Genomic DNA, 13,278 nt, shown 5'->3' on the forward strand with positions numbered 1-13,278 from the left:
ACCACCTGTACCCCAATAACCTATGGGGAAAAAAATGAATTAAAAAAAATTATCCACGCATGGTGGCATGCACCTGTAGTCCCAGCCACACAGGGGGCTGAGGCAGGAGGATTCCTTTAGCACAGGAATTCAAGGCTGCAGTGAGCTATGATTGTACTCTGCACTACAGCCTGGGCAAGACAAAGTGAGACCCTGTCTCTAAAAGCAAATTCTTTTTTTTTTTTTTTCTTTTTTTCTTTTTTGAGATGGAGTCTCGTTCTGTTGACTAGGCTGGAGTGCGGTGGCACTCACTGCCACCTCCACCTCCCGGATTCAAGCGATTCTCCTGCCTCAGCCTCCTGAGTAGCTGGGACTACAGGTGCATGCCACCATGCCCAGCTAATTTTTGTATTTTTAGTAGAGAAGAGGTTTTGCCATGTTGGCCAGGATGGTCTCGATCTCTTGACCCTGTGATCCGCCCATCTCGGCCTCCCAAAATGCTGGAATTACAGGTGTGAGCCACCGCACCCAGCCTAAAAGCAAATTCTTTAATTAAAAATAAAAATAGAGCCAAGCGCAGTGTCTCACACCTGTAATCCCAGCACTTTGGGTGGCCAAGGTGGGTAGATAGCCTGAGGTCAGTAGTTCAAGACCAGCCTGGCCAACAGAGTGAAACCCTGTCTCTACAAAAATTAGCTGGGCACGGTGGCGGGCGCCTGTAATCCCAGCTACTCAGGAGGCTGAGGCAGGAAAATTGCTTGAACCCTGGAGGCGGAGGTTGTGGTGAGCCGAGATTGCGCCATTGCACTCCAGCAGCAAGAGCAAAACTCCGTCTCAAAAATAAATAAATAAATAAAAATAAAAATGTTAATGAGATTTATGAACAGAGAATCCAAGTGTTCCTCCAGGTCCCACTTGTTGAGAATATAAACAGCAACTGCATTTCATAATATCTCAGTTTGGAGAAAAAAGGGTATCCATTCTGCCCTCTCCACAGCTCAGTTACATTGGACCTCTTTCTATTTCTCAAATGCTCTAAGCACATGCCTGCTGCAGGGCCTTTGCATTGCTGCCCTCTGGAATATGCTCCTTCTTCCCATCACTTTTCAAGAGGCCTTTCACAGCCACACAGGCTAACGCTGCCCCTTCACATCTCCTACCCTTCACCTTCATTCATGCAAAAAATACTAAATGTACCTGCGATACCCCATCTGTCCTATGACCTCATTCTGTTACCTTCAGAGCACTTTTCACAATTTGTAACAATTCCGTTTATTGGTTTATTGTCTACGCCCTCTGAACATCAGCCCTACAGGGCAGAAGTATTCGTCTACTCTATTCATTGCTGCACCCCCAGAACCCAGCACAGGGCCTGGCACACAGCAGGTACTCTACCACCATCTGCCAAAGCAAGAGAGAAAGAAAAGGAGGCAAGGGAAGGAATAGAGGGGCCACTCGGTCCTGCCACACATCATATGCACAAAAGCAGATTCTGCTACTTTTCCAACCCCTCACACTCAAATACTCTACATTGGATAAAAAGAAAATGTGATCTCAGAAAACAATCCAAACACAAGGTGAGCATCCCTGATGCAGAATGTTTGGGAGCCGAAGTGTTTGAGACGGCAGATGTTTTCAGACTGGGGAGCATCCGTGCCATCCTTACCAGCTGAGCATCTCAAATCCGAAAATCTAAAATCCACAACGCTCCAGTGAGCATTTCCTTTGAGTCCCATGTTAGTGCTCAACAAGTTTTAGATTTTGGAGCACTATTTTTATGTATCTGGAATTTTTTGTTTGTTTTTGTTTTTGTTTTGAGACAGGTCTCTCTCCATCACTCAGGCTGGAGTGCAGTGGCGTGATGTCAACTCACTGCAACCTCTGCCTCCTGGATTCAAGCGATTCTCCTGCCTCAGCCTCCCAAATAGCTGGGACTACAGGCGCCTGCCACCACACCCTGCTAATTTTTTATATTTTTAGTAGAGATGGGTTTCACCATGTTGCCCAGGCTGGTCTCGAACTCCTGGCCTCGGGCAATCCGCCCGCCTCGGCCTCCCAAAGTGCTGGGACTACAGGCATGAGCCACTGCGCCTGGCCAGATTTTAGAGCATTTGGGATTTTGGATTTGGGATGCTCAACCTGTGATACAATCCATAAGGACAGGGGATTTGTCTTTCTCATTTGCCACTGTGTTCCCAGAGTCTAGACTTGTGCCATATACAATAAGCATGCAATAAATCCTTGTTGAGATAATGCAAGACCAAACAGCTAAATGAATGAATGAATGGCACAGGCTTTGCTGTAGTTTGATCCAGGTGGTATAATGAAACGGAGCTTCAACATTAAAGTCTCAGAGACTCCCAATGTGTTGATCTGAGGGCATCCTCTCCCTTACAAGGCCACCATCCCATTCCAGATACCTCAGCGAGAGGAACAAAGAACTTTCTGTTTCCCAACCTCTAAGGTTACTGAACAAACAATGCCGATTAACTTACCAGGGGAACCCAGTAGGTATAGAGTGCGCCAAGTCTCATTTCGGGAACAAACTGAGAGCAGGCAAGAAGTAAGAAATAGAGGTTGAAAAAGTATTTGAACTGGTTGAACAGCACCTGGAATGGAGGGAGACAACAGAGAAAGACACTCAGGGCTTGTCTGATGAAATCTGGAACATTGTGGGAAATTAATATTTAAAAATATTCCTGCAGCTAGACGTGGTGGCTCACACCTATAATCCCAGAACTTTGGGAGGCCGAGGCGGGCGGATCACCTGATGTCAGGAGTTTGAGACCAGCCTGACCAACACGGCAAAACTCTGGCCCTAGTAAAAATACAAAAATTAGCCAGGCGTGGGGGTGGGCACCTATAATCCCAGTTACTCAGGAGGCTGAAGCAGGAGAATTGCTTGAACCCAGGAGGCGGAGGTTGCGGTGAGCCAAGATCACGCGACTGCACTCCAACCTGGGCAACAAGAGCGAAACTCTGTCTCAAAAAAAAAAAAAAAAAATCCTGCATAAGAATACAATTTACATGATACTTTTCACATAGAGCTTAAACACTTCCATATGTTGTTTAGAGAAACACACATGGGTAATAAAAGTATCTTTTGTAAAACAAAGAGTAAATAATGATATACATGGAAATTGTAAACACCAAATTCAGAAGAGCAGTTACTTCCTGGGGAAGGGGTAAAACCTAACACGGAGGGGCACACAGGGGCATCAACTATGTTACGTGTGTTTTAGGGTTTGGTTTTGTTTTTTGAGACCAGGTCTCGCTCTGTCACCCAGGCTGGCATCCAGTGGAGTGATCGTAGCTCACTGAAGCCTCGAACTCCTGGGCTCAGGCAATCCTCCTGTCACAGCCTCCCAAGCAGCTGAAACCACAAGCATGCACCACCATGCCCAGCTAAATTTTTTGTTTATTTGTAGAGACAGGGTGTCCCTATGTTGCCCAGGCTGGTCTGAACTCCTGGGCTCAATCGATCCTCCCACTTCAGCCTCCCAAAGTGCTGGGATTACAGACCTGAGTCACTGCATCCAGACTGTGTTTTTGTTTTGTTTTGTTTCGTTTGGGTTTTTTTTGAGACAGAGTCTTGCTCTGTCGCCCAGGCTGGAGTGCGGTGGTGTGATCTCAGCTCACCGCAAGCTCCGCCTCCCGGGTTCATGCCATTCTCCTGCCTCAGCCAACCGAGTAGCTGGGACTACGGGCGCCAGCCACCATGCCTGGCTAATTTTTTTATTTTTAGTAGAGACAGGGTTTCACCATGTTAGCCAGGATGGTCTCAATCTCCTGACCTCATGATCTGCCCGCCTCAGCCTCCCAAAGTGCTGGGATTACAGGCGTGAGCCACCGCGCCCGGCCGGACTGTGTTATTTCTTAGACTATATATTTTGTATGTACAATAGGCCACTCAAGATGTTGTTCAGGAGGAGGTTTTTGTGTAAAATGCTTATGCTATAAGGTTGAGTGCAAAAAGAAAGATAAAAAGTTATGTCTGGCCAGGCACGGAGGCTGACACCTGTAATCCCGGCACTTTGGGAGGCTGAGGTAGACTGCTTGAGCCCAGGAGTTCAAGAGCAGCCATGGCAACATGGTGAAACCCCATCGCTACAAAAAATACAAATATTGGCCAAGAGTGGTGGCATGCACCTGTAGTCTCAGCCACTGAGGAGGCTGAAGCGGGAAGATCAGTTGAGCCCAGGAGGCAGAGAGAGAGCCAAGATCATGTCACTGCACTACTACCTGGGTGACAGTGAGTCCCCCATCTCAAAAAATAAAAAGTGAAACTCCGTCTCAAAAAATAAAATAAAAAATTATTTTTAAAAAGTTACATGGCTATGCACAGTGGCTCACGCCTGTAATCCCGGCACTTTGGGAAGTCGAGGCGGGTGAATCACGAGGTCAGGAGTTCAAGACCGGCCCGGTCAACACCGTGAAACCCCATCTCTACTAAAAAATACAAAAATTAGCCGGGCATGGTGGCACACGCCTGTAATCCCAGCTACTCAGGAGGCTGAGGCAGGAGAATCACTTGAACCCAGGAGGTGGAGGTTACAGTGAGCCGAGATCGTGCCATTGTACTCCAGGCTCGGCGACAGAGGGAGACTCTGTCTCAAAAAAAAAAAAAAAAAAAAAGTTATGTCCACAATATGACCTCTATTTCATAAAATAACACAGTCGAATCCTCCCCTGGGGAGCAGTGTGGTTCTGACCATTGGCAAGGACCCGAGAGTCAGACTGAGACCACACGACTAGTTCGGCCAACAGGTAATGAAGTACTGTGTCTCTCTGAGGCTAAGGCAGCTAAGAGCCATTGGTGCCTCTTGTGCCAACCTGGTGACTCTGGTGGTCACATATTCCAGGTGGCAAAGCCAGGAGATGGAGGAGTATGGCCCAGTCTGCATCAGACTTTCCATGAATGAGAATAAACCTATTCCTCACTTAAGGTACTGAGAGTTGGGGGGAGTTGAGGAAACTGGCAATAAATACAGTCAAAATCACCCTTAAAAAAACACTCATGGCTGGGCACGTTGGCTCGCACCTATAATCTCAGCACTTTGGGAGGCCGAGATGGGTGGATCACCTGAGGTCAGAAGTTCGAGACCAGCCTGGCCAACATGGTGAAACCCCATCTCTATTAAAAATACAAAAAATCAGCCGGGTGTGGTGGTGGGTGTCTGTGATCCCAGCTACTTGGGAGGCTGAGGCAGGAGAATCGCGTGAATCCGGGAGGTGGAGGCTGCAGTGAGCCAAGATGGCGTCACTGCGCTCCAGCCTGGGTGACAGAGTGAGACTCCATCTCAAAAAAAAAAAAAAAAATTCAAACTGCTGTTCGGGAGGCTGAGAGAGGAGCATGGATTGAGCCCAGGAGTGTGAGGCTGACATAGCTCTGATCATGCCACTGCACTCCAGCCCAGAAAAGACAGTGAGATCAGGTCTCTAAAAAAAAAATTCCCACTGAATAGATTTGTGCCTCTGTACTATCACTCAATATCTCACACTGCCATTATGTTCCTTTCTGCATTGGAGCTGAGTGCTACTGCTGCTTCTCAAAGTCAACTGGTGTGTGTTTGGAGGCTGTGCTGGATAAAAATAGATATTTAATTTGTGTGCATGTTAGGGGGAAGGTTTGCTGAGCACATGTCCATGGATTTGTGTAAGCTAATGTGGAAGTGTTATGCCACCAGAAACATTTATCATTAGCAAAAACATTAATGAAAATTCTCTCTATAGATGGTAAGATTTTTTATTTATTTATTGTTATTATTTATTATTATTATTATTTTTGAGATGGAGTCTCGCTCTGTCACCCAGGCTGGAGTACAGTGACACAATCTCGGCTCACTGCAACCTCCACCTCCCAGTTCTCCTGCCTCAGGTTCCTGAGTAGCAGGGACTACAGGCGCGTGCCACCACACCAGGCTGATTTTTTATTTTTAGTAGAGACGGGGTTTCACCATCTTGGCCAGGCTGGTCTCAAACTCCTGACCTTGTGATCCACCCGCCTCAGCCTCCCAAAGTGCTGGGATTACAGGCTGAGCCACCGCCCCCAGCCTATAGATGGTAAGATTAAAATGCATCTTTATTTTTGTCTCCTCTAAGCTATTATCTCCCAACTTGCCAATACTGACTACATGTGTCATGATGGGGGGAAATTTAAGCACTGCTGACATTCTTTTCCGCTGTTTTGGTCATAATGCGAGGTCCCCAGAATGACTTTTCCACTCTTAGGCTCAGCACACCAAATACATATCAAGTTACTCTAACCGAGCAGGTGGGGTCACACAGCCTTGAAGACAGAGGAGGCAGGTGCCCCCTCCACCCACCCCACCTCCAACCCCGCCACTACCCAGTGCTGAGCCCAGGGAAGATGAACAACCAGGGGCTAAGGTGGCACAGAAAAGTCACCGACATCTGCCACAGGGAACTCAGTCTTTCAAGACTGTACCAGCAGGCAGGGTGGCTCACACCTGTAATCCCAGCACTTTGGGAGCCTGAAGTGGGTGGATCACCTGATGTCAGGAGTTCAAGATCAGCCTGGCCAACATGGTGAAACCTCATCTCTCCTAAAAATACAAAAATTAGCTGGGCATGGTGGCACACACCTGTAATCCCAGCTACTCAGGAGGCTGAGGCAGGAGAATCGCTTGAACTCAGGAGGCAGAGGTTGCAGTGAGCCAAGATTATGCCACTGCACTCCAGCCTGGGCGACAGAGTGAGACTCTAAAAAATAATATAACATAATATAACATAACATAATATCACATCACATCACATCACATCACATCTGTACCAACGCATGTAATTGTGATGGAAATAAGAAAAGAACACAGTCCCTGTCTGCACATACCCCAGGAAGAAAGGTGAAGAAATTGTACTTCTGATTGTTGATGACATTTCGAGGATACCTCTGGTCCCTCTTCTCGGGGTGCCCCAGCCAGACAGTGCGGGGCCTGGCCTCCCCTCCACCGCAGCATCTCAGCCACTCGCAGCACCTGTGGGAAAGACAGACCCACGCATCAAGGCCACGCCCACACATCGAGGCTGCGTTCGTGCCTGCCCACTCTTCTCAGAATGCTTTTCTCTATAGCATCTTCTCTGGCTCAGGACCACAGTCATATTTAAGGCTTCATCTTTCAGTGAAAAAAGAAAAGAGAACAGAAGCTCCCATGAAGCTGTGGTCCAAATAAAAGATGCTTTGTCCTGGCCGGGAGCGGTGGCTCACGCCTGTAATCCCAGCACTTTCGGAGGCCAAGGCGGGCAAATCATGAGGTCAAGAGATCGAGACCATCCTGGCCAACGTGGTGAAATCCCATCTCTATCAAAAATGCAAAAATTAGTCGGGCGTGGTGGCGCATGCCTGTAATCCCAGCTACTCAGGAGGCTGAGGGAGGATAATCACTTGAGACCTAGAGGCAGAGGTCGCAGTGAGCTGAGATCGCACCACTGCACTCTAGCCTGGCGACAGAGTGAGACCTTGTCTCAAAAAATAAATAAATAAATAAAAAGATACTTTGTCCCCAATCTCAAATTATTTACAGTCATGCAGTTTTAAGCAACAGGGATATGTTCTAAGAAATGCATTAGGCCGTTTCGGCACTGTGGGAACATTCTAGAGTGACTTACACAACCTGGATGCTATCACCTGCTACGCACTAGGCTGCGTACAGCCTATTACTCCTCAGCTACTAACCTGTACGGCATGAGACTGTACTGAATAAGGCAGGCAGTCGCAGCACAATGGTAAGTACTTGTGTCTGAACATATCTAAACACAGTAAAAATACAGTATTCCAATCTAATGGGGACACAGTTATATATGTGTTCTGTGGGCCGGGCACGGTGGCTCATGCCTGTAATCCCAGCACTTTGGGAGGCTGAGGCAGGCGGATCACAAGGTCAGGAGATCAAGACCATCCTGGCTAACATGGTGAAACCCTGTCTCTACTAAAAATACAAAAAATTAGCCAGGCATGGTGGTGGGCACCTGTAGTCCCAGCTACTCGGGAATCTGAGGTAGGAGAATGGCGTGAACCCAGGAGGCGGAGCTTGCAGTGAGCCGAGATCACGCTACCACACTCCAGCCTGGGCGACAGAGTGAGACTGTCTCAAAAAAAAAAAAAAATGTAGTCTGTGGTAGGCTGATATGTCAGTATGTGGCACAAGACTGTGTTCCAAAAAGTAGGATTCGTCCAGCCATGGTGGTTCATGCCTGTAATCCCAACACTTTGGAAGGCCAAGGCGGGAGGATCATTTGGGTCCAGGAGACTGACACCAGCCTGGGCAACAAAGTAAGACTCTCATCTCTGTTAAAAATTAAATTTTTTAGCCAGGTACGGTGGCTCACACCTGTAATCCCAGCACTTTGGGAGGCTGAGGCAGGCGGATCACAAGGTCAGGAGTTCGAGATCAGCCTGACCAAGATGGTGAAACCTCATCTCTACCAAAAATACAAAAATTAGCCGGGCATGGTGGTGGGAGCCTGTAATCCCAGCTACTCAGGAGGCTGAGGCAGGAGAATCACTTGAACCCAGTAGGTGGAGGTTACAGTGAGCCAAGATATCACCACTACACTCCAGTCTGGGTGACAGAGCAAGACTCCACCTCAAAAAAAAAAAAAAATTTTTTTTTTTTAAAGATAGGCTTTATTTTAGAATAAAAGGATTTAAGAAAATAAATATATCGGGCCAGGTGCAGTGGCTCACACCTGTAATCCTAGCACTTCGGGAGGCTGAGGCAGGCTGATCACGAGGTCAGGAGATCGAGACCATCCTGGTTAACACAGTGAAACCCCGTCTCTACCAAAAATACAAAAAAAAAAAAAATTAGCCACGCGTGGTGGCGGGCGCCTGTAGTCCCAGCTACTCAGGAGGCTGAGGCAGGAGAATGGCGTGAACCCGGGAGGCAGAGCTTGCGGTGAGCAGAGATCGCGCCACTGCCCTCCAGCCTGGGAGACAGCGAGATTCAGTCTCATAAATAAATAAATAAATAAATAAATAAATAAATAAATAAATCACAATAAGCGGTAGTATTACATCTATGCTTCATAGATAAGTGAGAAGCTTGGGCCGAGCGAGGTGGCTCACGCCTGTAATCCCAGCACTTTGGGAGGCTGAGGCAGGCAGATTACCTGAGGTCAGGAGTTTGAGACCAGCCTGGCCAACATGGTGAAACCCCGTGTCTACTAGAAATATAAAAATTAGCCAGGTGTGGTGGTACACACCTTAATTCCAGCTACCCAGGAGGCTAAGGCAGGAAAATCGCTTGAACCCGGGAGGCAGAGGTTGCAGTGAGCCGAGATCATGCCACTGCACTCCAGCCTGGGTGACAGAGGGAGACTCCGTCTCCAAAAAAAAAAAACAAAAAAAAGGGGCAGCTTGCAACAGTTAAAGCACCCAAGTCTGCAGAGACATAAGAAACAGCTAGGTCTGGCCAGGCACGGTGGCTCAAACCTGTAATCCCAGCACTTTGGGAGGCCGAGACGGGCGGATCACGAGGTCAGGAGATCGAGACCATCCTGGCTAACATGGTGAAACCCCGTCTCTACTAAAAAATACAAAAAACTAGCCAGGCGAGGTGGCGGGCGCCTGTAGTCCCAGTTACTCGGGAGGCTGAGGCAGGAGAATGGCGTAAACCCGGAAGGTGGAGCTTGCAGTGAGCTGAGATCCGGCCACTGCGCTCCAGCCTGGACGACAGAGCGAGACTCCGTCTCAAAAAAAAAAAAAAAAAGAAAAAGAAAAAAAGAAACAGCTAGGTCTGGCCTTGAACTGTGTCAGCCTTATTTTAAAGCCTAGTCTTTTCCCCAACCCATGCTGTCACAGCTGCTTGTTCCACCAAGATTGCTATATAAAGGAAAAAGGGGAAGCGGGGGAATCTCCTCTCCACCCCTAGCTTTCCTTTTTAGCAACACATTAGAGGAGCAAGGCACAAAGATGATGTCTCAGAGCTCGATATAACCTGGAGAGAAGCCAGCACACCAGCTGTTGGCAGAATGACCCCAAGGGCGCCCCCAACATGGTTTTCCCAAGAGGGCAGCACATTGGTGCCAACCTCGGCACCCCACTCCCAGGTCACCCTCCCACAAGGCAAAGGAACACTGAGGAATCTGGGCTGCTCTTGCAAAACAAAGCTACTCTGAGGACCCCAAAAAGGGCAGCTTGTCCTTCAGAACAGCTTTATTAAATAAGGCATTCTGAGAAGTGCCAGCTCCCGAAAAACTGCAACAAAAACGTCCCTCGTTGGACTGCTCACCTCACTGCCCCAGCACTCAAAGGCTGAGACAAGGTCCCAGCCCCGCCAGCCCCGCCAGCCCCCTGGGATGTTGCCAGCTGAGGTGAAACCAACAACTCACATATTACTCGTCTACCCAGACCTTCCTTCTTCCCTTCTTCCCACAGGGCAGGTCCTGGTGGGTGCTGGGGTACAGAGCTGAGCAAACAGAGTCTCTGTGCATCAGGACCTTAAAGATGAGTGAGCCAGCAGGCTGCCTGCTCAGATGCTCAAAATTTCCATGATGAAACACAATGCTCTTTCTTAAAAATAGCATCCTCATTCCAGTAAACCGGCATTCATGGTGGAGCGTGGCTCTGCTAAGAGATTTCACTTCTAGTAACTCATTCTTGTTAGCCCCTTTCTAAGTTGTCCAAAAGCCAGAGACACACACAGAAGCCTCAAGGAGTCCACTCACTCTCCCCACTCCTGTTCCCAAGTGCAAATCGCCCATGCTGGCCATCAGTGGACACTCACTGAATACATTTTGAATGAATGAAGGAAGCAAAGAGGGAGGGGGAGAGGAAAGGGAGGAGAGAAAAAGGGAAGGAAAGGAGGGAGGGAAGATTCATTTGTCAGAAAATACACATCATTGTATTTGCAGAAACCTTACTGGATGTTTAAGACTGACTCCTCTATGAGCCAGGATTTCTCTCCCTCTCTTATAATAATCCAGTAATGACTGTTTTCATAGTTGCATGGTTCCAATGAAAGATGAAAAATGAATTTAAGAGAATCATAGCTGGCGCTGTGGAGCCAAGCCCGCAATCCCAGCACTTTGGGAGGCCGACGGGTGGGACGAGGTCAGGAGAGAGATCGAGACCATCCTGATAACACGGTGAAACTCCGTCTTCTACTAAAAAAATACAAAAACTAAGCGGAGGTGGCTGGCGCCTGTAGTCCCAGTTACTGGGAGGCTGAGGCAGGAGAATGGCGAAACTCAGTGGCGGGAGCTTTGCAGTGAGCCGAGATCCGGCCACTGCACTCCAGCCTGGGGGACAGAGCGAGACTCTGTCTCACAAAAAAAAAAAAAAAGAGAATCATAAACTGTCAGGTTGACTGTTTATACAACATTTTTGTTCTGTTTTGTTTTAGCAGAAGTTTCCACACATCGAGCTATCCAGATATGCTATTTATTAATTGCTTAGCCTATCATCTTTGTGTATATGCACAAAGTACAGGTCACTCACTCCACTGTGGGAGCAAGAGACTGGAAACAAATCTAACCATTTGTTTCAGTCCCTTCCTGCTACTATAACAAAATACCTTAGACTATGTAATTTACAAACAACGGAAATGTATTGCTCCTAGTTCTAGAGGCTGCGAAGTCCCAGATGGAGACACCAGTAGATTCAGTACCTGGTGAGGCCCATTCCTCATGCCTTTTTTTTTTTTTTTTTTTCCAGACGGAGTCTAACTCTGTCGCCCAGGCTGGAGTGCGCGATCTCTGCTCACTGCAACCTCTGGGTTCAAACGATTCTCCTGCCTCACCCTCCTGAGCTGGGATTATAGGCATGCGCCACCATGTTCGGCTAATTTTTGTATTTTTAAGTAGAGACAGGTTTTCACCATGTTGGTCAGGCTGGTCTTGAACTCCTGACCTCATGATCCGCCCGCCTCGGCCTCCCAACTCCCAAAGTGCTGGGATTACAGGCGTGAGCCACCGCACCCAGCCTTTTTGTTGTTGCTGTTGTTATTTATTTATTTTTTTTTTAATTAAAAAGTCACTCTTACCCAGGCTGGAGTACAGTGGTACAATCACAGCTCACTGCAGCCTCAAACTCCTGGGCTCAAGCAATCCTCTTACATTAGCCTCCCAAGTATATGGGACTAAAGGCATGTGCCACCATGCCTGGCTAATTTTTTAATATTTTGTAGAGTCAGGGTCTTGCTATGGTGTCCAGGGTGGTCTCAAACACCTGGCCTCAAGCTCTCCTCCCACCTTTGCCTCCCAAAGTGCTGGGATTACAAGTTGTACCACTGTGCCCGGCCCCTCATGCCCTTTTTTTCTTTTTTTTCTTCTTGAGATAGGGTCTCTCTGTTGCCCAGGATGGAGTGTAGTGGCATGATCTCAGCTTGTTGCAGCCTCAACCTTCCAAGCTCAACCAATCCTCCCACCTCTCAGCCTCCCAAGTAGCTGGGACTACGGGCAAGCACAATCACACCTGGCTAATTTTTGTATTTTTTTGGAGAGATGGGGTTTCACCATGTAGCCCAGGCTAGTCTCAAATTCCTGGGCTCAAGTGATCTGCCCACCTCATCTTCCGAAGTGTTGAGATTACAGGTGTGAGCCACCGCACTCAGCCCCTCCTGCCTCTTTTATAACAGAATTCATGAGGATTCTGCCTTCATGACCCAATCACCTCCTGAATGCCCCACTTTATACAACTATCACATTTACGGGGAAGGGATACATTCAGACCGTAACACTGGTTCATCAAAGGAAGACTGGTTAAATAAACAGGGATAAGCCATAAATGAAATTCCCAACCCCCTCTAAAGAATAAAGTCCTCTTCCAGTTCCAGGCACTTCGGGAGCTGTGGGTTCCGGTGCAGACATGTCCAAGTCCACATACAACTACACACAACCAGTCCAGAAAATGGAACAGAAATGGCATCAAGAAATCTCAGTCCACATGCATCCCGTCTCTTTTTTTTTTTTTAGAAGAAATTTTAAAAAACAAACAAACAAAAAGAAATCCCAGTCACAAAGATATGACTTTCTTTTTTTTTTTTTTTTTTTTTTGCTGTTTTTTTGTTTTTTGTTTTTTGTTTTTTTGAGACGGAGTCTTGCTCTGTTGCCCAGGGTGGAGTGCAGTGGCACGATCTTGGCTCACTGGAAGTTCCGCCTCCCAGGTTCACGCCATTCTCCTGCCTCAGCCTCCCAAGTAGCTGGGACTACAGGTACCTGCCACCGTGCCTGGCTAATTTTTTTGTATTTTTAGTAGAGACGGGGTTTCACCGTGTTAGCCAGGATGGTCTTGGTATCGTGACCTCGTGATCCGCCCACCTCGGCCTCCCAAAGTGCTGG

General features: G+C 47.7%; 1 protein-coding gene across 1 annotated transcript in view; it reads right to left on the reverse strand.

Annotated features, from left to right (window-relative positions):
- The window catches only part of ATP9A (ATPase phospholipid transporting 9A (putative)), a 138,812-nt gene extending 127,908 nt beyond the window's left edge, over positions 1 to 10,904 (reverse strand). The window contains exons 1-3 of the mRNA XM_003904604.5: positions 10,330 to 10,904; positions 6,830 to 6,974; positions 2,475 to 2,588 (exon numbers count right to left, since the gene is read on the reverse strand). Of these exons, the coding sequence (XP_003904653.2) occupies positions 2,475 to 2,588; positions 6,830 to 6,974; positions 10,330 to 10,331 (261 nt within the window). The 5' untranslated portion in view covers positions 10,332 to 10,904. The remainder of the gene's footprint in view (positions 1 to 2,474; positions 2,589 to 6,829; positions 6,975 to 10,329) is intronic.
- Between the last annotated feature and the right edge of the window lie 2,374 nt (positions 10,905 to 13,278).

This window comes from Papio anubis, chromosome 16 (assembly GCF_008728515.1).
Source record: "Papio anubis isolate 15944 chromosome 16, Panubis1.0, whole genome shotgun sequence".
In the NCBI taxonomy this organism is placed as follows: domain Eukaryota; kingdom Metazoa; phylum Chordata; class Mammalia; order Primates; family Cercopithecidae; genus Papio; species Papio anubis.